Source organism: Silene latifolia, chromosome Y (genome assembly GCF_048544455.1).
Source record: "Silene latifolia isolate original U9 population chromosome Y, ASM4854445v1, whole genome shotgun sequence".
In the NCBI taxonomy this organism is placed as follows: Eukaryota; Viridiplantae; Streptophyta; class Magnoliopsida; order Caryophyllales; family Caryophyllaceae; genus Silene; species Silene latifolia.
Genome location: NC_133538.1, coordinates 354,933,169 through 354,959,969, shown reverse-complemented (window position 1 = coordinate 354,959,969; position 26,801 = coordinate 354,933,169). Strand labels below are relative to the sequence as shown.

Here is a 26,801-nt window from a genome sequence, read left to right as displayed (position 1 = left end):
TTCAAGCTAAAGATGAATGATTGAAGGTAACTCTCCAGTGCTAAAATGGAGAGCGTAAACAATCAAATCTTAAAGAAGGTAAAAAATAGAACAAGAAAATTGACGGAAAAAACATTCAAGAGGAAAGAGGCAGAGATTGCTGGAGAAGAAAGAAAACCAAGAGTAAACTCTATAGATCTACTTACCGGATATTAGGCCAAAGAGGTTGTTTGGAAAAAGATTAAGGTACTTCTTGTTTGTCAATATTTTAGTGTTTTAGCATAGTTTTGGTTAATTTCACTTATTAAGTAGTGTGTATGTATTAATAATATGAGGTTGTATTTTAGTGCCCTACGCAGCCCTTTGGTACCGTCTTATGTAGATATTATATTTGTCGGTACATGCTGGAGATAATCAGAGGAAGATATGTTAGTATTATTCCAAATGTATGTTTCTGTTTCCTTATTTAAATCATTACAACCTATTTGTTTACTTTCATTTAGATGTCATGGATATAATTTTTCTCACATATTTTCTTTGAATTTGTTTGGATTTCATGCTTAAAGCCCCAAAGTCATATACACTTGAGCAAATTGATGAGGTGAGGGATATATGGGCCAACTTTGCACTCCGATTTAGCCAAAGATAAGCGATGATGAAGTTTAGCTTAAGTAGGTTAGGTTTTGTTTTACTTTGCTTGTTTCGTAAAAGAACATTGAACTTAGAAACATTTATGTACGCTAATTCAAAACTTGTAGCTAGAATTTGTGGATCGGAGATGTATGTTGGCGTTAATGTAGTATTTGGAGATTCTTTTGGTATGGCAATGCAGGATTTTACGCTATTATTGTAAGCTATATGGCTTATTTAAGCCATATAGGCTGGGAATATTAAAAAGAAAATTCTATATAAAAAAATAGCAGGTACAAAGACGTCGGTTTATTTAATAACCGTGCTCTATTAATTCAAATTTATAGTGGTTGGTGCAAATGGGTCGCGGGAAATTTTAATAAAGAGAACGGTTGAATTAATTTCTGGAAAGAGAACGCGCAAGCAGAACGGTTTTGTTTTTAACCGCTCTAAAAGGGGTTACAAAAGAAGACGAATATAAATTGAACCATTCGGTTAAAGTTATCTAAAGAGAACGGTTTGATTATGAGAAACCGTTCTCTTAGGAAAAGAGGACGGCCAACGGGAGCATGATTCCCTTCATGATATAAGGACGGTTTTCAACCGTCTTCTTACCTCTGTTTTGTAGTAGTGCATGAGGAATGTCAAACTTTATTTTTCTAAGCTAACTTATCGTGTACCTTTGAAGCAAATATCATAAGAAAAATCGTTGTTTAATACGGAGTATATTACTCTGTGTGTAGTATAGGTTGATATGCCAAAATATTTATGCAAATTTTGATGATAGATTGATATAGGCAAATAGACAATTATACCCAGTGGCAGAGCCAGGAATTAACCCCAGCGGGGACAAAAAATCTGAAGGGGGGCCGGGGGGGATGGCTAATGGTTTAAGGGAAACTCGAAAAAAGTTTGAAAATTTAAACTAAAGCTTTGAATTTCTGACCGCCGTCACCCCCTCTAGCCCCCTAAAACCACAACTTACGCGACCCGACCCATTTTGAATCAAATTCTTGAAAACCTTAATTGTCCCAACCCAAACCTGACCCGGTTGGCTCGTTTCCCAGGTCTATCTCCGTCCCAATCATTTTTTTACATTTAAGTAAAATATTACTAATAAAAATTAAAAGGATAAATAAATGACGGGGCGTGAGGAATGTCAAAGTTTATTTTTTTAAGCTAACTTATCGTGTAACTTTGAAGCAAACATCCTAATAAAAACCGTTGTTTAATACGGAGTATATTACTCCGTGTGTAGTATAGGTTGGATATCCCAAGAAATTTATGCAAATTTTGATGATAGATTGATATAGGGAAACACACAATTATAGCAAAATTTGAACTGAGGGTCGGAAAATTATTATGATGGAATAAAATAGGCATGATTGCTCTGATAATGATAAAATACGCAATGAATGGATCGTGAAATGATCAATTTCAGCTTGTCATAGGAAGCAATCAGGTTGTTTAACAAAATTTCTAGAATGATAGATTTGTTATGGAATTCATTTGCATTCTCGAGAGTAATTAGTACTAAACAAAATTAAGTCACTCGGATTGATTATAAAGACTTGAGACTACTATTAAGTTATTAGATATAATATTTAAAATATGATGTTTAGCTAATTGCAGTATTAAACTCTATTTCTATATTATTCTTATGTTACTTTTTATTAAACACTATTTCTATATTATTCTTTGTGTTAATTTTTAATTTTATTTTAAGTGTTTTAAAAAAGTTCGAGCTGACAGACATATTATGTTGTGAATTATCATATTGAATAATCCGTATAAAACTGGTGATTATGAATATACCTAAGTTTTTTTTTTCTATAGTATATCAAAGTTTTTATATATCTAAATAAATACGAATATTAAGAAATAATCTTCTAATTCCAATAGAAAAGTTGGAAAAAGTAATTTGAAAATAACAAGTGGACTATTATTAAAAAACTAATTTTCTAGTTTTGATAGGAAAATTGTAAATGATTAATGATTTTCTAATTCTAATAGAAAAATTGTAAGTAATTAATTTTAAAATTTATTTAAGTGTTAGTTTTTAAAAAGTTGGAGACTACAACGTTGCTCGAACAAAGGCTCAAATATATATTTATATTATATATTGATTGATTGATTGACTACATTGAAGCTGGAGAAATATATTTACAAATTGTATAATAGTTCATATAGTGGCAATTAGCTAATTTGGCTAATAATTTAATTAATGTAGACTAAAACAAAACAAAACATAACAGCTATCGCAGGAATCGAACCCCAGAAGCTCTTGAGCATCTTCACTACATTAGAATACTTGTAGAATAGTCAAGTAAAAAATTCATACCCCAAAAAACAACTTGGGCTAAAGCCCAAGTAGCCTAACACCTGGGTCCGCCCATCGAGTGTTCTTGATATGGAAAGATTTATTAGTTAATGCAGCTGATGACAATTTTCAACAGTGCTCTATCTTACAAGGTGTTACTGGTTTTGCTGATCCTGGAATTGTCTTGGGTATTATGGGCCCTTCTGGCTCTGGTAAATCCACTCTTTTGGATGTTTTGGCAGGTTAGAAATTTTAAGAGATCCAAATTAGTCGAAAAATTATGTATATGAGGCAGGGGCGGACCTAGGGGGGCCCGGGGGGGGGGGGGGGGCACGTGCACCCCAAAAAAAAAAAAAAAAAAAAAAATCTAAAAAAAAAAAAAAAATTCTAAAAAATTAGATCGACGTTTCATTCCTATCAACATATCGCCAATCTCAATTCTCACCATCAAATCGCCTTCACCAATACTACCCCTCCTCTGGTTCACCAGTCTCCTCCACGGCACCACCACTCTCGTTGTCGCGAGTCACGTCCACCGCAGCCAGCCACTACCGCACCACCGCAGGTATGAATCCCTAATTCGATTAATAACCCCCAATTTAATTTCTCAAATTTTAAACCCTAAATTAATAAATCCCTAATTCGATTTTGGATTTGTTCATTTGTTGATTGTTGTAGTGTTGTGTGCATTGTTGTAGTGTTGTGTGCTTAATTAATGAATGGTCATCATTAATTGAATCAATGATTTAATTGTTATTTGAGACTTTGAGTATGTTCTTAATTTTTTTAATTTTTGATGGTAATTACTAGCTACTGCTCACTGCCTCACTGTCGGATGCCCTCAGGGGAATATGATTTCATATAAAATAGAACCCTTGCTCTATTCCTGTTACCACAGAAACAAAATTTTGGTAGTCATAGATAGCTCATAAGATTCATTACATGCTCTAGTTTAAACAAAAAGAGTTCAAGAGGAAAATATAGATTACGAAAAAGACAGGTTTATTACCCTAATTCCCTGGTCACCAAAAAATTTCAACATAAAGCATATTGAACTGAATATACAAAAATGCTTAATGCTTGATCCTTGATGACATGATTCAAATTTATAGCATATAATTCAAAACTGAACGCTAACTTCCGAGTTAAGCTGTATTGCTTTCGCTTTGTGACAGATTATTAGTGAAATTTAGAAGACTATTCTGCAATTGAAACCCTCTAGGCAGTAGCTTAGTTCCACAAAAATTCCTTTAAAATTTCATTGTTTTGTTTATTTTAGTAACTGAAGAAGATGGGGAAGAATAAAACTATTCTAGACTGTTGGAGCAAGTATAGAAAGTCCCAAAAATCTTGTTCATCATCTACACCATTATCAAGAGAAACTCAAGAAGTTAACCACCAAAGTGAGCAAGATGATGAACACACCTCAGAGGTAGAGAATCAAAATGAGCAATGTGATCCAATACAAGTAGAGAACCAAAGTGAGCAATGTGATCCAATGCAAGTAGAGAATCAAAGTGAGGATTGTGATCAAGCACAAGTAGAGAATGATAATGAGCACGAGTCTCCTTTTATTCCTTCTCAAAATCAAGATGATGAAGATGAACTTGATCTTTTACCACATGATCCGGCAAAGCGAAACCCAATTTCATCTTACCCGGTTAATGTTCGAGATATTATAAGAAGAGGATTTATCGACAAGAAGGCTTGTAGACCAATACCAAAACCAGATTTCCCTCAAACACTAGAAGGTACCAAAAAGCGTCGCTTTAAAGCTTATTGGTATAATCAATATGATTGGCTTGAGTATAGTGAGCAAAATGATGCGGCTTTCTGTTTTGTATGTTACTTGTTTAGAGATTCTACAAGTTCTCCCGGTAATGATTCATTTGTGGATGGAGGGTTTAGAAAGTGGAGAAAAGCATTAGAAAGGTTTAAGAGACATGTTGGTGGAGTTGGTAGTGCTCACAATGAAGCTAAAGAAAAATTTGAACATTTCATAAATCAAAAAACGTCTATAATAGAAAAGGTAGACAAAGTAAGTAGCAAAACCAAAACTCTTTACAAGGCTCGATTGGTATATTCTCTTCAATGTTTGAGATTTCTTTTGAAACAAGGTTTAGCATTTCGTGGCCATAATGAAAAAGAGTCTTCAAATAATAGGGGAAATTTTCTTGAGCTATTGACATGGCTTGCTGGAAGAAGTGAAAGTGTTGCTAAGATTGTTCTCACTAATGCTCCGGGTAACCACCAAGTGACGGCCCCAAAAATCCAAAAAGATCTTATCAAATGTTGTGCAAAAGAAACTACTAGGCTTATTGTTGAAGATCTTGATAATGATTTTTTTGCAATATTAGCTGATGAGTCTTGTGATGTCTCTCAAAAGGAGCAATTAGCCCTTTGTTTACGTTATGTTAATAAAAAAGGAAAAGCGTGTGAAAGTTTTCTTGGTGTTGTGAAAGTAAATGATACAAGTAGTCTGACACTTATGGCTGCAATTAAGGATTTACTTGATGGACATTCATTGAGTATGTCGAATATTCGGGGTCAAGGTTATGATGGAGCAAGTAATATGAGAGGTGAGTTGAATGGTCTTAGAAACTTGATAATGAGGAATAACCCACATGCCTACTATGTTCATTGTTTTGCTCACCAACTTCAACTAACTCTAAAGGGATCAGTTGATCACCACCATCACATGACAGTAACGTCAAACTCTAGTCAGCCAAGCGTTATCGATTAACGTTGATAAACTGACAAAGATATGAACTACGTCCCTTATATTCCTTGTACGAGATTTAAAATGTAAACGCGCTATTGTGAAGGACACTCACTCCAACAGATTGCAGAGCACATGATACCCATTAAACCTGTAGCTAAACCCGTAAAGCAGAAGTTGCGCCGTATGCGCCCTGAATGGGCCGTGAAAATCAAGGAAGAGGTGGACAAACAGGTCAAAGCCGATTTCATCAAAGTGTCCGAATACTCTTACTGGTTGGCCAACATAGTCCCCATGCCCAAAAAAGACGGTAGAATTCGGGTTTGCGTCGACTTCAGAGACCTGTATAAAGCAAGTCCGAAAGACGACTTCAATCTGCCACATGTTGACATCCTGGTGGATAACACCGCCGAACACGCCGTATTATCATTCATGGACGGGTATGCTGGGTACGACCAGATCAAAATGGCCGAGGATGACATGCACAAGACATTCACTACACAATGGTGTACATATTGCTACACTGTCATGCCCTTCGGTCTAATCAACACCGGAGGAACTTACCAAAGAACTGCCACCACTCTCCTACACGACATGATGCACAAGGAAGTGGAGGTATATGTCGATGACATGATCGTCAAATCAAAAGAGCGGGATGGCCACATCAGCGCCCTTCGAAAATTCTTCGCTCGTCTGCGAAAATACAACATGTGACTAAATCCTCAGAAATGTGCATTCGGGGTCACCTCCGAAAAACTCCTAGGACACGTCGTCAGCAAAAGGGGCATCGAAATTGATCCTACCAAAATCAAAGCTCTCCAGCAAATGCCTTGGCCTAAGAACGAGAAGGAGATTTGGGATTTCTCGGTCAAGTCCAATACATCAGCCGCTTCATAGCCAAGCTCACTATGATTTGCGAACCAATCTTCAAGAAGCTTTGAGCCTCCAATCACACCGATTGGGACGATGATTGTCAAAAGGCCATCGACAGGATAAATGAAATCCTATCCAAGCATCCTATCCTCATGCCACCTTAGCGGGGAATTCCCTTATCCCTATACTTGACTGTCACCGACACAGCCATAAGAGTAATAGTAGCACAAACAGTCGACGTCGAAGAACGAGACATCTACTACATCAGCAAAAAGTTCATCGAATACAAAACAAGATACACCCAACAGGAAAAGACATGTCTTGCCCTGTTCTGGTCAACAAAGAAGCGGCGACATTACATGCTCAACTACACGGTTCACATCTACTCCAAGATGGACCCGGTCAAATATATCTTCGAAAAATCCGTACTAAACGGATGGCTGTCTAGATGGAAACTCATGCTATCCGAATTTGACCTCAAATTCGTACCCCTCAAGGTTATCAAGGGAAGGGCAGTCGCCGATTTCCTAGCAGAAAATTCCGTCAACGAGGATCCAACGACCGACACATGGTCACTTCCTGTCGAAGATATCCTTTGTGCCGACACCGACGCATGAGATATATACTTAGATGGTGCATCGAACCTCAGAGGCTTCCGGGTAGGAATCCCTCTAATATCACCGAAAGGGGAACATGTTCCGATCTCAGTCAAGCTAGACTTCGCCGTCACCAGCAATGCCACCGAACACGAAGCATGCCTTATCAGCCTATAAGTAGCCATAACACTTGGCATCAAGAAGTAGAGGGTCCACGGTGATTCCTCACTCATCATTAATCAAGTGTCCGGATCATGGAAAATCCGAAGCGATAACTTAGCACCCTACCGAGCAAAAATCAATCAAGAGGCCAAATTCTTCGACCAAATCAACGACTTCCACTTGCCACAAGAGGAAAATCAATTTGCTGATGCCCTAGCAAAACTTGCCGCGCTCGTCAACATACCTGACGACATGACGCCAATGCCCCTATGTGTCGAGAGAAGGAGCGAGCCAAATCACATTTGCACCATCAACTACAACGAGGAAAATCATGTCGAACATTGGTACCAAGCCATCTTCAACTACAAAACCAAAAACGAATTCCATCCTAACTCTGATACCAGAGGACAAAGAGCCATCCGTTTACTTGCATCACAATTTATGATAAACCAAGAACAACTATACAAATGAACACCCCAGAGGATTCTTCTCCTTTGCATTGATCACCACAAAGCCAAAAAAGCCATGGAAGAGGTCCACGACGGAGAATGCGGCCCTTACATGAGCGCAATGATGCTAACCCAAAAAATCATGCGGTTAGGCTACTACTGGACCACCATGGAAGCCAATTGCAGAAAATACGTCAAATATTGCCACAATTGCCAGATCTTCGCCAACATACAACATATACCACCATCCCTTTTATACACCATGACATCACCCTGGCCTTTATCGACCTGGGGCATCGACATCATCGGAAAAGTCAAACCGATATGCACCAAAGGACATTGCTTTGTCCTCGTCGCCATCTACTACTTCACCAAATGGGTGGAAGCATAGTCCTATGTAGTCTTGACTGCCAAACAAGTGGCCAAGTTCATTCAGGAGAACATTGCTATGATACCACTTGTTAGTATTTTAAACCATCTTAGATTCATCTTATGATAATAAAACTAATAGCTAACTTTATGTGATGGTCTAAAATCTACATGCATGCAAAGATTTTAAGATGAAATTTCCTTACATTAGGTATAAGGCAAATTGGGCACCACAAAGATTGCCTATCTTTGTAGTTCTTGAGCCATGTAAATATGGATGATCCTCCAAGAACACCAAACCACCAAGGAGATGGTCTCCTTCATGATGCACCCAAGACTAAACCCAAATTTTATCCTATAAATTACTAACTAGAAAAAGTATAGGATAACCTTGTATATTATGTAATATTATTACATTAATAATATTAGCTTATGTTTATTATTTATGTGAAGTATTTGATGATGATTAACTAATTAATCAAGTGGTTTTTGGTGAAGAAGATGGAAGAAAAAAAAACTCTCCTTTTCTTCTTAATATGATCCGGCAAAGAGGGCCTTTATGGGTGATTTTTTTTCCTTAAAATTTTCCAACCCTTAATTTGTGTATAAGATGAGGGTATTTATAGGCAAATGGAAGGGGACACAAGGTGTTATGTGTCAACAATTTGGACACTTGTCCAAGCATTAAAAACCGGTCCATTGACTTGTATTTGGGTCCATTTCGATTTTCGACATTTGTCCCATAAATGCTTATAAGTCTTATATTTAATTATATTATATAATTAAATATTAATTTTATTATTTAACACTTAAATAATACAAATTAACAACTAATGACTACTTAACTATTATGTAATTATTAGCTCATTTTATCAATATAAGATGTGTCCTATGAACCCTTATTAGCTAATTTTACAACATCTTGTAAATTTAAATAGCTAATTACCTCCGCCTCAAAACTTATACACATATCGTATAAAATTAATTAATTAACAAATTCTAATTTACATTTATTAATTAATTATCATATAATTAAACAATAAATCCTCTTGGCCCGAGTTCTTAACTCGTCATCAAATAATATATACACATGACTTAATTAAAAGTCATTTAATACAAGGATTTATTTAATTTGTATCTCATACAAATAATTAGTTTTGATATTTATTTATTTGGGCATCATCCTATAGGTGTGACCTAAAGGGATCAGTTTATCACCGCCATCACACGACAGTAACGTCAAACTCTAGTCAGCCGAGCGTTATCGATTAACATTGATCAACTGACAAATATATGAACTAAGTCCCTTATATTCCTCGTACGAGATTTAAAATGTAAACGCACTATTGTGAAGGACACTCACTCCAATAGATTGTAGAGCACAAGATACCCATTAAACCTGTAGCTAAACCCGTAAACCAGAAGTTGCGTCGTATGTGCCCTGAATGTGCCGTGAAAATCAAGGAAGAGGTGGACAAACAGTTCAAAGCCAATTTCATCAAAGTGTCCGAATACTCTTACTAGGTGGCCAACATAGTCCCCGTGCCCAAAAAGGACGGTAGAATTCGGGTTTGCGTCGACTTAAGAGACCTGAACAAAGCAAGTCCGAAAGACGACTTCCCTCTGCCACATGTTGACATCCTGGTGGATAACACCGCCGAAAACGCCGTATTATCATTCATGGACGGGTATGCTGGGTAAGACCAGATCAAAATGGCTGAGGAAGACACGCACAAGACTGCATTCACTACACAGTGGTGTACATATTGCTACACTGTCATGCCCTTCGGTCTAATCAACACCAGAACAACTTACCAAAGAACCGCCACCACTCTCCTACACGACATGATTCACAAGGAAGTGGAGGTATATGTCGATGACATGATCGTCAAATCAAAAGAGCGGGACGACCACATCAGCGCCCTTCGAAAATTCTTCGCTCGTCTTCGAAAATACAACATAAGACTAAATCCTCAGAAATGTGCATTCGGGGTCACGTCCGGAAAACTCTTATGACACGTCAACAGCAAAAGGGGCATCGAAATTGATCCTACCAAAATCAAAGCTCTCCAGCAAATGCCTCGGCCTAAGAACGAGAAGGAGATTCGGGGTTTCTCGGTCAGGTCCAATACATCAGCCGCTTCATAGCCAAGCTCATTATGATTTGCGAACCAATCTTCAAGAAGCTTCGCGCCTCCGATCACACCGATTGGGACTATGATTTTCAAAAGGCCTTCGACAGGATAATGGAAATCCTATCCAAGCATTCTATCCTCATGCCACCTTAGTGGGGAATTCCCTTATCCTTATACCTGGCTGTCACCGACACAGCCATAGGAGCAATGCTAGCACAAACAGTCAACGGCGAAGAATGAGCCATCTACTACATCAGCAAAAAAATTCATCGAATACAAAACAAGATACACCCAACACGAAAAGACATGTCTTCCTCTAGTCTGGTCAACAAAGAAGCCGCGACATTACATGCTCAACTACACGGTTCACATATATTCCAAGATGGACCCGGCCAAATACATCTTCTAAAAACCCGTACTAAACGGATGGCTGTCTAGATGGACACTCATGCTATATATCTGAATTTGACCTCAAATTCGTACCCGTCAAGGTTATCAAGGGAAGGGCAGTCGCCGATTTCCTAGCAGAAAATCCCGTCAACGAGGATCCAACGACCGACACATGTTCACTTCCCGACGAAGACATCCTTTGTGCCGACACCGACGCATGAGATCTATACTTAGATGGTGCATCAAACCTGAGAGTCTTCCGGGTAGGAATCCCTCTAATATCACCGGAAGGGGAACATATTCCGATCTCAGTCAAGATAGACTTCGCCGTCACCAGCAATGCCACCGAATACGAAGCATGCCTTATCAGCCTACAAGCAAAGTTTAGGGTCCACGGTGATTCCTCACTCATCATCAATCAGGTGTCCGGATCATGGAAAATCCGAGCGATAACTTAGCACCCTAACGAGCAAAAATCAATCAAGAGGCCGAATTCTTCGACCAATTCAACTACTTCCACTTGCCACAAGAGGAAAATAAATTTGCTGATGCCCTAGCAAAACATGCCGCGCTCGTCAACATACCTGACGACATGATGTCAATGCCCCTATGTGTCGAGAGAAGGAGCGAGCCAACTCACATCTGCGCCATCAACAACGACGAGGAAAACCATGTCTAACCTTGGTACCAAGCCATCCTCAACTACAAAACCAAAAACGAATTCCCTCCTAACTCTGATACCAAAGGACAAAGAGCCATCCGTTTACTTGCATCACAATTTATGATAAACCAAGAACAACTATACAAAAGAACACCCCAGGGGATTCTTCTCCTTTGCACTGATCACCACAAATCCAAAAAAGCCATGGAAAAGGTCCACGACGGAGAATGCGGCCCTTACATGAGCGCAATGATGCTAACCCGAAAAATCATGCGGTTAGGCTACTACTGGACCACCATAGAAGCCGATTGCAGAAAATACGTCAAACATTGCCACAATTGCCAAATCTTCGCCAACATATAAAATATACCCCCATCCCTTTTATACACCATGACATCACCCTGGCCTTTCTCGACCTGGGGCATCGACATCATCGGAAAAGTCAAACCGATATGCACCAAAGGACATTGCTTTGTCCTCGTCGTCATTGACTACTTCACCAAATGGGTGGAAGCACAGTCCTATATAGTCTTGACCGCCAAACAAGTGGCCAAGTTCATTCAGGACAACATCATCTGCAGATATGGGGTACCCCATGAAATCACCAGCGACCAAGGCTCCCACTTCCTGGGGGAAACACAAGTCTTGCTGGACAAGTACAAAATAAAACGGAATCGATCATCCCCTTATTGTCCCCAAACCAATGGAGCAGTAGAGGCAGCAAACAAAACTTTTGTCACCATCATAAAAAAAGATGCAAGATAATTACCGCGATTGGACGAGCAAACTCACATTGGCCCTCTGGGGATACCGAACCTCTATTAGAACACCAATAGGAGCCACACCCTTTTACCTAGCATATGGTATGGAGGCGGTTCAACCAATAGAGTTGGAGGTCCCATCTCTACGCATCCTACTGGAAAGTCAAGTTCCTGAGGCAGAATGGACCCGTCGAAGGTTCGAACAACTCACGCTTGTAGACGAACGGTGACTCAACACCTTGCACAACGTCCAGCTATACCAACGACGTATATAACGGGCGTTCAACAAAAAGGTCAAACCCAGAAACATCAAGGAAGGCGACTTGGTCCTCAAGTGGGTTCGATCACCTTTACCCATCGATCCGAGGGGGAAATTCAAACCCAATTAGGCCAGGCCATACCCAGTCAAGAAAATACTTTCGTGGGTGGCGCAGTGAGATTGAGTGACCTAGGCGGGGAGGATTTCACAAACCCGACCAACCTAGACCAACTCAAGAAATACTACCCTTGAAACCTAGTAACCACAAACCTTACCCTAGTTTCATAACTAGTGACCACAATATCCCTTTCAATTCAATTCCTGAAAGCGTTCTGATTTTAAATCGCATGTTTTATCGAGTCTAAGTTATGATACCGTGCCATGTTTCAAACGATCTTTGATCTGTCAAAGGCAACATCCATTTGCACTCAAACAAAAACACCTGAACTACGAGCATGGTTTGATTTCACTTCTTCAGGTGGATACGTAGGCAGTCCTTTCTTACACAAGAAGGATACAACCACAACATCCAAACAATATTAACAAAACATTCGAACTACGAGCATGGTTTGATTTCACCTCTTCAGGTGGATATATAGGCAGTCCTTTCTTATACAAGAAGGATACAACCACAACATCAAAACAAAATTAACAAAACAATCGAACTACGAGCATGATTTGATTTCACCTCTTCAGGTGGATACATAGGCAATCCTTTCTTACAAACGAAGGATACAACCATCCCCACAAAAAAAAAAAAAAAACAATCACCCATACCAACTTCAAAACAAAAGAGAAGGGGAAAACATTCCCTTTTTCCACAAATAAACAAAAAAATAAGCCTTTCTCCCTTGCCACGAAAATCTCCCTTCACAGGTGCAATGTTTAGGATAATTCAAACCGAATTGCCTTTACAAAATGGATGGAAGAAACAACAAGCGTTCACAATTTATTTCAACACAAACAATCCTCTTATTTAATTAATAATGAGAAGGATTACAAATTTGGCAACAAATAAAGCTATTCAAGTCCACAACTTGCCAAGCTAGAGTGTCAACTAAGACATCTCACATAGTAAAACTAGCACAAAAATACACAATACCTAACTAGTACAACATAATAAAAACACACAACAATATTACAACATAATAGTAAAATAGGTAATGGAGGTCTTCATTCTTCCATTCTACCATTTCCTTTTCCCTCGGGGTACATCTTCCCCTTGTTCTTCTTATTGGCCCGCCTAGCATGGACTTCCTCTTCGGAATGGATCCTCAACGGATCTACAACGGCGACGACATCCGGTCTCTTGTAAGACCCCATACTCGGTCCAAGCCGAGCCTACACACGGCTCACCATCACTTTGGGACCCGAGTCCCTCCTTTTCGGTGGCCTCACTACATCCGGGCCAACATCATCGACAACGTCGTCAAAGAAGGCACGATTGGGCTTGCCAACTTCTCTATACTTCACGTCAACGACCTCGTCTTTTGCAGAACTTGGATCTTTCTTCCAAGGTTTGAGCTCTAGACCACTTGATATAAGCGGGAGTCACCCATGTCGTAGCAACGGGGTTTGGTACCTCCCAAGTCGGCCGAGTGGCCCACCACCTCTCAAAAATCTCCACAAGCTCGGAGTTTCGAAAACACTCTCTTGGACGAGAGTATCTTGAGCGGGTACCTTTTTTTGGCGGCCCGTTTGCCTCATAAGCCTTTCGGGATAAATGAAGGAAGCAACCTTCAAACCCACCACCATCAAAGAACAAGAACTAGCGGCCGGAGCAGGCAACCCCGTGAAGGACCTCAAGTGCCACCACGACACCACCCAACGGATATGAGGACCACCCTTCTCCACCAATCTCGAGGTCCAATAGGCCTCGGTGGTCGCAAAGCTATCCGAATACAACTTCTTCCTCATAGTAAGGTGACGGAAGGAGTAAGAAGAAGAATCGACCGGAGGCTCTACATACCTTAGTCTCTCCATGAGCCACACTTGGAGGATCCTTGGAGATCCGAACGAAGGGACTTCTCAACAAAAGCCATTCTTGTCCAAAGCTTGGATGATCTCGCCAAGCACCAACCACGATGGAGTCCACCCGTGCTCCATTTGCTCAACCACATGCACAAGGGTCATACTACCGTACCATCTTGACCCCTCCTTCTTCAAGGCATCGACAAGGAGGTATGCATGCAATAGGCAAAAGGCAAGAGCCCTTCGCCTAGCCACCTCCGAGACATTAACATCCAACCGGTTTAAGAAGATGTTGATGAGAGCCAACATATCCACACCATGGGGAGCAAGGAGAAAGTTCACTTGGCTCATTGACAAGCCCAACATTGAACGAAACTTCTCTTTGTAACACAACCGAGTCGGAGGAAGCACCGGAATACAACCCGGCCACCCTCTAATGGTTCACTTCTTCGGCAAGAGGACAAAATTCACCTTTCGGAAAAATGAAAATATGATGTTTCGAATCCTAAAACCGAGAGCATGCTTCAAGGAACGAGGATTACACCTTAACTTGACGAAGCACCAATAATTGACCAACTCCCATTACAACGAGTTGATACTTCTCGGGAGGCGACAAATCCCGACACCAATGTCGCAACCTATTTTCGAAAGTATCCATGAATTATTTTGTGGAAGAAAAAGAAAGGTTTTCGTAGAGATGTTTTTCGTGTTTCGGATGATGAAACAATGAAGCACAAACGTCCTATTTATACAAAACAATCAGCGCTTTTTTTTCTGAAAAAGGGGGATGCTCACTTGCATCGCCCATGGCCTCGCACCTCTTTGGGTTGGTTCTCAGGATCCGCACCTTGATTTGTCCCTATCAAGTTGTGTTTCTTCCTGACACCTAGAATTTCTTGCCTCAAGGCTCGCGCCTCTTCGGGCCTATCCGGAATTTTTGTGTTTCCTCACACTCACATTTCCTTGTTATCGTGTTTTACGAAATCCAACACGGTTTCCATGACGCAGCTTTAAACATACGGGTTTTTCTTTTCTTTTTTTAGGGGGGAAGGGCTAGTTGCCCCGATCCGCGACAGATCATTTCCATGTCAGTAAAAAATTCCGAAAATTATCCGCTTTTTCGCATTTTTTCACAAAAAACTTCGAAAATTAATAACACGACGTCAATTCTTCTCAAAAATTAAAAACTAGTGCAAATCCGAGTCTTGATCTCACAAAAATCAAATCAAACACACTTGCAAAATCTCTTTTGAAATTCATCCATGACGGTTTGAGTTTTAGTTTTCGAGTCGCAAATCATTTTGGAAAAATTCGATGTAATTTAATTCAAACACGAATTAATTTCTCGAAATTTCAAGACTATTTTATTTGAAAAATCCAAACGTGACGACTGTCGCGAAATTTTCAAAATTTCTTTTTAATTTCAATTTTAACTTCGGGTCATCGTGGTTATTTTTGTTTTTAACAAATGCTTTTGTGTGTTGACATGTATGCGTATGTGCTACTTGTTGCCTGTTTTCTACACTAACAATGCAGGAACAAATGCCAAAGCAAAAGGGGAATCAACCGTTGACCGTGCTTCTCCGAAACACAACACAAAAAATGCCAAACACAAACAAACTACAAACCAAAAACACATATATACAAATTAAACCGCCTCATGCAAAATGTACATATATATAAACCGAAGTCCAAAAACACGGACGGACAACTACAACTACTCAACGCCTCCCGGTGGACTACTCTCGGTCTCGCGAGGAGTCGCGGGCAAACCAAACACCACCTCCTGCTCTGGCCCCTTCTCAGGAGAACTCTCCAACGTCTCGGTCAAATGAGCCCTAAGAGAGGCAATCTCCGCATCTCGGCTCCGAAACTCGTCCTCACGACGCTTAAGCTCTTGGTCCTGACTAATGAGCCCCAGCTCCTGTGCCTAGATCGTCAACCTCGCTGCGTCCAGCTCAGCATGGACCCGAGCAAGCTCCACCGGATCCGCGTTACTCTATAAAACACAATACAGGTCGTTAAGATCTAAAACCTAAAATGCAACAAAAAATCACACAAAACAACCAACAAAAAGAACCTGCGCAAGCCGAGACTCCCTCGCAGCCAGGTCACCTACAAGTGCTCTCCACCGGTTAGCCATCTGCCACAAAGCCTGATAACTAACAGTCGACACCAACAACCAAAAAAGGCTTTCAACAAAACAAAAAAGCAAGACAAAATACAAACAAGAAGGAGAGTTCGAACTAGAAGCTCACCCTCAAAACTGTCAGCCTCCACTCCATGCCGACATCGGTCACCTCAGGAACCGCAGGCTCTGGCAGACGCAGCTGTAACTCCTCACCACCCGGCCCCTGGAAAGTGGTATATGTTGTGAAAGCTGGGGGCTGGGTCCTCATCTACACCCTACAACGGGAAATCGTGTCGAAGGTAACAAGCCCTTCCACCAAAAAAGGGGCAAGAGAGGCAGTAAAACAAAGAACAGGGGAAAACATACCTCGATCGGGTACCAAGCAAGCCTCGACAAATGGAAGGTGTCGTAGTCGGCCTCTCGTAACAAAAACTCCTCACCGCCACTACCGTGAAGGTGCTCCTCAACCTCGTCAGGTGTCAACTCCTGGAACAACACCCGAGGCGGATCGACCGGCACCATGAAGGTCTCACTGAAACACTGGCGAGTTAAACGCTCGCCAAGGTACCAAGCCGGCTCGATCGCCGTCTCAAGGTACAAACGCTGGCAACTGCGAGATCGCAGACGCTCCCTAACAGAGGCCAGAACGCCCGTGTAGTGCTGCCAAGGCCACCCGACAAACGACACTCATGGTAAAGCTCATCAACTAACTGGGGGATTTCTAAGCTACCTAGTCATCCTATCTCAATCCTTTTCTACAAAACAAATGATATAAGAAAAAATGACTTACATCACCCACCCGGAGGGCGTTCACCCGACGCCTGCAGTCCTCGTAAGTCGACTTGGTGGACTTCTTCCGAGCCACCGTCCAACCCCTCACAGCCGGGTAAACCAAAGGCACGTCACCCATTGTCTTCGGGCACAAGGGGACAAAGGAAGCAAACAACCAAGCCTGTAACACCAAAACACAGCAACCACAAATCAGCCAATTTTTTAAAAATTGCCAAAACTAAAAAAAAATTAATCAATCAAAAAATCAAATTCAAAATAAAAAAACAAAAAAAACGCTCGTACCTCCAAGATTAGGTCAGGACCAACCAAAGCGGGAGAACTCCCGTCCTCCATCGTCTCCAGACGAACGACGGCGTGCAAGTAACGGGTAAAACGCGCCAGAACCGGCGTCACCCAGTTGTACTGACCTAAAGCGTCTAGGTCAGCCAGCAAAGGAAGTACCTTGGTCGACAAGCGCTCACCCTTGTCACCAAAGTACGTGGTACCCAAAAAGTACCACAACCACAACCGCGCCTCCTGCGCGTTAGCTCTAAGCTCAACCTCCGGGCTCGCCAACGACGCCGGAACAAAGCCAGTCACCCTCCCTCTGAAGTGGTCCCTCACATAGGAGATCGCTATCAGGAAAGGAGTGATGTCGGTCAGTGCAGGCAAAACATCGACGATCAAACCCGTGATCACGGCAGAAGACACTCTCTTCGGCGTCTCCGGGAACTGGCCAGGCGTCTCGCCATAAGGAAGGCCCGATATTATGGCAAAGTCCTCCAAAGTGATACCGACCTCCCCAAACTCCATGTGGAAGACGACGTTGTGTCGCAGTAATGGTCCAACATGGCGCGAATCAAACGCAGGTTCGATCTAATCGAAGCCCCGTGAATCTCGCGCCAGGAAGCAACCGGCAGCCCCATAGCCGACCTCTCTATCAAGGCCCTCGAATCGGCCTGGAGAACGTCATAAAAGCCCATGCAAGTCGAGAAGCCTGAGAAAGTCCTCATGGTAGCAATCTCCTGAAATTGGGAAACAAACAACATCAAAACATCTATTTAGGTCTGAAATATCAAAAACAGTAAAAAACTCAACGAAGCATCAAACTCACCAAGCCCTCGTGCGCACGGTAGGAGTTGTGAGTGTCTAGCCGCAACAACAACTGGCTACCGTCAAAGCCCTCAGCCCAAGCAAGCGCCGTCCGCAGGTTCAACCCCCGCGGAGCCGTAACCCGTCTAGCATCCCAACTATCAACGAAAGCGTCATACGCCTCCGTCTCTACTCTCCGCCTCTTTGCCCCGCGAGACTACACGGGACGAAGAAGACCCCTCTCAACAATCCGTACAACGTTCTGGAGCCCTTGTTTAGAGGGCCGAGGAGTCCTCCTCCTAGTGCTAATCCTCCTTCTAGAAGAACTGGCCTCAGAACCCGGCTGAGCTCTCTCAACACCAACGACCCCAAAACGGGCTCCTCCCGAGCCTCTGTGGCTCCCTCGGCTCGAGCAAGTCCAGCAACAGACCCCGCTCGAGCCCCTACGACTCCCTCGCCTCTAACAGCCTCCTTAGTGGCCTCCTCCTCGGAAGCGTCTTCCACCACCACCTCGGGCACACTCGCCGGAGTACTAACCGGTCCAGTTCCAAACAAGAGCTCTAAGGCCTCGGCCACGGATCCAGTGGGCCTAGAAGCCCCAGAACACTCACCTGAAATCAGGACACAACAAAAACGTGAGCCGAAATTTTGGCATTACCACGAAAACACTTCACAAAAATCGCCCAAAAAAAACAAATGACTCGCCCTTGTTTTCAAGCAAAAAACGAGTCAAAATAACGACAAAATTACACAAAACCACCCAACACCTCAAAGACCGCACAAGGTCCGCAAAGCAAGCAAAAAAGATTCTCGACACAACTGGGTATTTTTCACAGCTCAAAAAAGGCAATTTCGCGCCAATTCGGGCACAATCAGGTCAAAATTAAAAATTACGACCACAACATAATTTAATCACATCTCAAAGTAACCTAAACTACCGATAAGGTCCATTTCAAGACAAACCGGCTCAGTTTGAGCCCAAACAGACGCTTATTTCGTCAGCATAAGACCGTCTCACAAAGGCAAAAATTCAAATTTTGCCCACAACGCCCAACGAAGGTTCAATATGGCAAAGACGGTCTTCCCCGTCTACAATGCAACCTAGTGGGGCACACAACTCAAGCAAACAAGCACAACATTATGTAATGAGACGATCTTTTGTCTTATTCACGTTTTTGCTCCTAAAAGGCGGGAATGGGGACTAAAATGCAAACTAAAAGCACCCCTATACTCCTAAACAAGTTTCTAACCTAATGCAATCATCAATTTCACTCAAAAATGGGCCAAGCAAAAATGCCCAAATCGATCTTTGAAGGTTTAGGGTTTCGCCCTAATTCAATTAACAACAAGGCAAACAAATTCAAATTGATTCAAAAGGATTTACATACCTTGAGATGACAAGAAGACAATGGCACGAAAACAAGGAAATGGCAAATTTGAAAAATGGCGATTTTGTGGGTTTTTGCGGTTTTGTGTCGAAGAAGACGAAGGCAATGGGGAGCTCGGCCTTCTTGCGTCTTTTTACTGAAAAAAGGAGAGGCTTCTTCCCTCGCAGGACGGCTCGCGCCTCTTTGAGGTGCTCCCATTCTTATTAAGCGAAGTTTTGGGCTTTGGCCCAATTTATTCGCTATTTTCACAAATTTCAACGACGGAATTAAAAACCGTCATTTTCATCATAAAAAACAAATAGTGAAATTCAAATTCGCTATTTTCACAAATTTCAATGACGGAATTAAAAACCGTCATTTTCAAATCACAAAAAAACATCAAGTTTTCTATTTTCACAAGTTTCAAGGATGGAATTAAAAACCGTCATTTTCAAATCACAAAAAAACAAATAGTGAAATTCAAGTTCGCTATTTTCACAAATTTCAACGCCGTCATTTTCAAATCACAAAAAACAAATAGCGAAATTCAAGTTCCCTATTTTCACAAATTTCAACGACGGAAATAAAAACCGTCATTTTCATCACAAAAAACAAAGAGTGAAATTCAAATTTGCTATTTTCACAAATTTCAACGACGGAATTAAAAACCGTCATAGTCATCACAAAAAATAAATAGTGAAATTCAAACTCGCTATTTTTCACAAATTTCAACGACGGAATTAAAAATCGTCATTTTTAAAAAAAGATACAAAATAGCGAAATTCAGATTCGTTATTTACACAATTTCAAGATGACAGCATTAAAAGCCATCACCTTTTTGAAACAAAAACAGGAAAGTGGAATTCAAATTCACTACTCCTCACAAATTTCAAATCACAAGATGACGGAGTTAAAGACTGTTATCTCCCAAACAAACATTAAATGGCGGAAGTCACATTCGTTATTTCTACAAACTCTAAGCAACGACAATAAAAACCGTTACCGCTCTTCGAGGTTAGAAATTACTAATTACGATAACAGAGACCGCCATCCACAGGAGCCGAGCTCAAACCTATCTCCTTCCGGCTCCATAAACATCCATTTTAAACACCGAAATTCCCCGCAGGATATCAGAGACCTCCCCACGGAGCCCACTAACTCAACAACTTCTTGAAATAAGCCCGTCTAACACGGCTATTTCCCGCAGTCGATCATTCGACCTTTAACATGGCTGGCGAGCCTCACAACGCATCTTCGACATGGCTGGCGTGCCTCATAATGCACCTGCAACATGGCTGGCAAGCCTCAAAACGCACCTTCAGCATGGCTGATGAGCCTCCCAACGCACCTTCAGCATGGCTGGCGAGCCTCAAAACGCACCTTCAGCTTGGCTGGCGAGCCTCACAACACACCTTCAGTATGGCTGGCGAGCCTCAAAACGCACCTTCAGCATGGCTAGCGAGCCTCACAACGCATCTTCGACATGGCTGGCGATCCTCACAACTCACCTTCAGCATGGCTGGCGAGCCTCAAAACGCACCTTCAGTATCGCTGGCGAGCCTCAAACCGTACCTTCAACGCGGCTGGCGAGCCACATCATATCCGCAACATGGCTGGCAAGCCTTCGCGCGCAAACAAGACCAAAACTCAAGGACATATCCTGAAGATGCCTCAGGTATGACTCCTTCCTATGGCTGGCGAGTCTTTGTACGTAGTCTAACGGATTTTAAATGACCCACATGGACAGTCGACGCACTCTAAACTTTTCCGACGGCAGGTCCTTGACTCGTGTCCCTGAGTCGCCTGGGTGTCGCCCTTCCCGACGGTAGGTCTTTGGCCCGAATCCTTTCGAGCCGCCTCGACGTCGCTTTGGTCTCCAGGTTATAATCTACGATTGAGTTGGGGGCTATACTTTGACTTTCGCCCTGTCCAAGCCTCAGTCAAAGTGGGGGCTTTGTAGATATCCAGTATCTGTTGACTCCCCAATAAACACCCGATGATTATCGGACTACAACATGCGTAGGAATCATTACGTTTAATCGACAGTTTTATAAACTATACGTCGGAAAATTCAAAACGATTTCGAAAACAAAACATTTTCAAAACGTTTCAAAAGTACCTAGAGTGTTTTATGCACGACGATGGGGTCGCAATGACACTAACTAGAGTCAAAACCGACACTGCACCAAAAACCGACTCAAAATTCAAATCCCGACTCCAACAACGAGTCAAACCAAGTCAAACACAAAAAAACAAACATCACAAAGCTTCCATGTTAAGTATACCCAGTATACTTGAATGGTCAAGTACAACAATCATGTTATCCAAAACCTAGGATAGAACAAATCATGATTTCAATTGCGTAATGGTGACAAGACAGCTCGAAGACCCACGAAATGGCTCGCACCTCTTCGAGTAGCCCATGCGGCCACGTCGCTCAAAACGCACACAACCACTCAATCTTCTATAAATAACCCTCAAATGCCACCATTTGAAGGCACGCAAGTGTCCGCCCCCTCATTTCTCCCTTAAAATTCTAGTCTCGATTTCTCAAGTTACAAACCGACATGTGTTTTCGACCTACCGATCGAAAATACAAGTCTTACACATTGTTTGATACCGTCATCGTGTATTAAATCACTTGACCGACCACTTCGACCAACTACACAATCACTAAACTAAATAAAACACTCATTACATTGCTAAAACGGTTTTCAACCGGGTTTTTCGACCTAACAAGTTGTTACACTTCCGTCGATTTATCATCTCAAACCTAGCATGTAAGTATGAGGGTGTAATAATACTTTTCATGTCTTTTTATCTGTTTTTTATGACCTTAACATGCTAAAACTTGCATAACATGATCTAAAATACGGATCGAATGAGCCAAAACCGAGTTTTGACCGAAAACAGAAGGCCCTAGTCACCACTAGGTACCTCGCGCCGCAATGGGGTGTCCAGGTCAGAACTTAAACGTGTTTGAGTTTATTCTTTCCATTTTTTCATTTCATTTTACAACCGGTTTTAACCATTTGAAATCATTTTTATGATAAACTTTTTAGCCATAAAACATTTTCACCCTTGATTCCTTATACTATCACGGTTTAATTCGTGTTTCGGTGATAATATTTGGTTAATTACATTTTAAAAGGTATTTTAAGACCTTTTTTTTATTTCTTTATGAAAAGGATTCTCAATCCTCTAATTAAACTTATTTAATAATAGGTCTAAATTACTCATTGATTTAGATAATGATCTAGTGCATGCACAACATAAATTAAAGAGAAAAGTAGGAACAATGTCCCTTACATTGTAGAAATCGGTTTTAGGGCACAAGAGAGGACACCATCCTATACTTGTTCTTGAGCTACAACTTTATGGATGATCTTCCAAAATCCTAAAGTAGAGATTCTCCTCTTGATTGCACCAAGACTATCCCTTAAATCTAATAATATATTAACTAGATATGATTATTAGAAGCCTTAAAATTAATCTAAATTATTTCTTATTACTACTTTAATACTCTAAATTAATTAGATCTTTGAACAATTATAAATCTAAAACTATTTTAGAGAGAAGGGAGAATGAGAGAGAGGTTGTCTAAAAATAAAAATGTAAGAATGAATAATATAAGAATAAGAACAACTCTTATTCTTATTGTGGGGGTGGAAAACCAGTGGGAGGGAGTGGCCAAGGGAGCCAATGCATGCCCTTCAAATTTTTAGAATTGGTCTTATCAAAATGAATTAGGTTGTATTCTAGTCTATAATGGTAATCATTGTATTTTTAACAATTAAAAACAAATAATCATTTCACCCTAATTACCCATAAAAGCTGGTGCCCCTTTTGTAAAATAGAATCCATTTTATTTTTGTCAATTTTCATTTTGTCATATAATGTGTAACATTGTTAGCACATTAATTCACGTGTTTTATCTACCTTCTAGACTCTTGTTAGTCCCAATTTTGAGTGCTTAAATTGCCAAAAAGCTCAACTTTCGGCCACTTTTGCAAATCTTGTTCTCTGTTCTCTTTTTGGCTATTTTCCCGGTTTGTCATGTGCATATTTCGAGTCAATGGTACTCCTCTTGGTGCTTTCTTTATGTAGGTACCTCGGTGGACCAAGTTTATGACAAGGGAAAAGAAGAACAAAGCAATTTGGAAGTCGGACATGAACTTTATAAGCTAGGAACATTAGTTAGATTGTAAGATATGGTGCATAAGATGAGAGATGTATCTCATCTTCCCAGAACGTACCTCATCCGGCTGATTTGGGCCTATTCTTTGGTACTATTGAAGAAGATGTGGAGCGTAAGACAAGGGATGCACCTCATCTGCCCATAATGAACCTTATCTTACTGAGTTTTGTACCAACTTTTGATGTATAAGAAGAAGATGAGGAGCGTAAGATGAGGTACGTACCTCATCTTACTCGTTTCCCCCCTCATCTCTCTTCCTTTTTGGGCTAAAATTTGTAATGGACTATTATGGGGTCATATAAATACCCCAAATCCATATCTTAAAACCCTAAGCTTCATTTTATGCAAAGTAGAGAGAGAAACACAAGAAATTTCCTTTGTATTTTGGAGATCAAATCTTCATCCATTCTTCATATAATTCAAGTTCAAGTTTCTTATTCAATTTTCTTCTTCCTTGTTCATTCACCTTTAATTGTTGGTATTTTCTCTTTCCTTTATCTTTCTTAGTTACTTGTTTGCATTTTATTTATTTCTTAATTTGAATATTTACCTCTCTTGTAGTTAAAGTTACCACCTTTAAGCTTAATTTCATCTCAATTATAATTTAATTAGTTAATTATCATTATCTTAGTTATTAATTGCATGATTAATAGTAGAAATCGATTTTATAACATGTCAATTGCTAAAGTGTCAACCTTTATCATTTGTATTAGTTTAATTAGCATGATTAGTGAGTAGTCACCCTTCTAGGGTCCGATTAGGCCTAAATGATGAGTTTATTTTGGTGATTAATCACTTTTGACAAGTTGTGGTGTTATGGGTAATCGATTTTGGTTGGGTGATTTGAATTGACCCTTTGTTTTACCCTTGTCCAACCTTTTGAGGCTATGAATGGGAGTTGGGCCGATTTTGGGCTACCTAGGCTATCAATGGGAGTTGGGCTTATGGTAGTGGGTACCGGTATACTTCGGAAATCGACTGTAGGCGGGTTATTCACGGGAGTGAGACCAATCTAAAGAGACTTAACCAATTGACTAAGGTATTCCATCCATGGGAGTGGGGAAGGACTTAGTTGGGACTTATTGTTGACCTTAATTCCTTGGACTCGGTCTTGGTCATCCATGGGAGTGGGACCTTAACCTGACTCAAGAGGCTACCTACACTCGGGAGGGTTGGGTGGTTAGTTTAGCTAGCATTATCCCTCTTGACCCCATGAACCCGTTACTTGTTGATTGACTAATTGCCACTATGACTCATTGCTAAGGGCTTGATCGGATCCTAGGCCTTCCTTAACCTTGATGACATCTTTTACAATCTCACTTGCTCAATTTTCATAATTAGTTTATTAGCACTTTAATTTGACTAGTTTAGTTGTTTAGTTAAAATATCAAACTCTATTATTATCGACTTAACTAAGCCTAAGAATTAGAACGATTAGTAATCTCCCTAGCTCTTCATGGATTCGACCCTCATTTTGTACGACGACAAACCGTGCACTTGCGAGGTTAAGATTTGAACCATCAAGTTTTTGGCGCCGTTGCCGGGGAGCTAAGGCTAGATATTAATCGTTTTATTCTAGTTTAGACTAGGTCTTTATTTGTTACTAATCCCTTTCTTGAGTAGTGGAAGGTGTTTTAGAAGAACCGGGTAATCTTGAGTTCTTTGAGAATCCATTTGGAATTCCCGAAGAAGCAACAATGGCCGCGGTTCCTATGAGAGACAAGTTGGCTCCGAAGAAGGTGGTGAATCCTAGTATTGTCAAGCCACCTATACAAGCAAATAACTTTGATGTGAAGGCTTCTTTGTTGCAACTAGTCCAAGGAAACCAATTTGGAGGGGGAGCCACCGAAAACCCCAATGAACATCTTAATGAATTCTTGGATAGTTGCGATATGTTTAAAGCAAATGGAGTGTTGGAGGATGCTATCCGGCTTAGGCTCTTCCCTTATTCCTTGAGGGGGAGTGCTAAGGAGTGGTTAAAGAGTTGTGAGCCTGATTCTCTTTGGACTTGGGATGATGTCTCCAAGGCCTTCCTAAACAAATACTTCCCACCACAAAGAACTGCAAGGATTAAGAGTGAGCTTCAAGGCTTCACTCAACAAGATGATGAGACCCTTTACGAGGCATGGGAAAGGTATAAGGGACTCCAAAGGTTATGTCCTCATCACGGGATTGGAGATGATGAGTTGATCAACAACTTTTATGAGGGGTTGAGCAATTAAATGAAAATGAACCTAGATTCCGGCTCGGGAAAGGGGGCATTAGATAAAATTGATCAGAAGACAGCCAAGGAGCTTATAGAAGAGATGGCATCCCGTACTTTTCATTGGAATAATGAACGCCACAAGAGGAAAGGGAAGTCCAATGTGGAATCAACAAACAATGTGGAAGCTAAGGGATTGATAGAGGAACTCAAGGAACAAATTGCTTTGTTGAACTCTAGTAACATCTCAAGAAACTCTTCATCAAATTGGTCTCAAGTGCATTGTTGTGAGATTTGTGGAGATCAAGGGCATCCACCAAATGAATGTCCTTTGATGATGGGAGAGGCAAATTGTATGGAGCAAGTGAATGGAGTGTGGGAATCAAGCCCGACTAGACAAACTTTCAACAACAATCAATACCATCCCGGAATAAGAGCCCACCCAAATTTTTCCCATGGCTCACAAAATGTCCAAAACCCCACTTTCCAACAAAAACAACAATTTACACCAAATTTCCAAGCCCAAAAGCAAAATCCCACCTTTCAACCAAGACCACCATTCCAACCACTTAATCAACCCACCCAACAACCATTTCAACAAAATTCCCAACCTCTCCAACAATCTACTCAACCTAAGTCAAATATAGAGCTCATGATGGAGCAATTGATGACAACCCAAACCCAATTCATTGCTCACTCTAACCAAAAACAAGAGGAGACAACATCTTCTATCAACCAACTAAGAACTCAAATGCAAGCCTCCCA

At 41.0% G+C, this 26,801-nt stretch overlaps 1 protein-coding gene and 1 non-coding gene across 2 annotated transcripts; one reads left to right on the top strand and one right to left on the bottom strand.

Moving 5' to 3' along the window:
- Nucleotides 1-3,387: 3,387 nt before the first annotated feature.
- Nucleotides 3,388-26,055, top strand: LOC141631660 (uncharacterized). The gene is made up of 3 exons (XM_074444300.1): nt 3,388-3,494; nt 4,209-5,508; nt 25,457-26,055. The coding sequence occupies exons 2-3, from the start codon at nt 4,221-4,223 to the stop codon at nt 26,053-26,055; spliced, it is 1,887 nt and encodes a 628-aa protein (XP_074300401.1). The 5' UTR covers nt 3,388-3,494; nt 4,209-4,220.
- Nucleotides 25,900-26,006, bottom strand: LOC141635476 (small nucleolar RNA R71). Its single transcript, XR_012540164.1, has one exon. It is a non-coding gene; the product is annotated as a small nucleolar RNA R71 (small nucleolar RNA).
- Nucleotides 26,056-26,801: the final 746 nt, after the last annotated feature.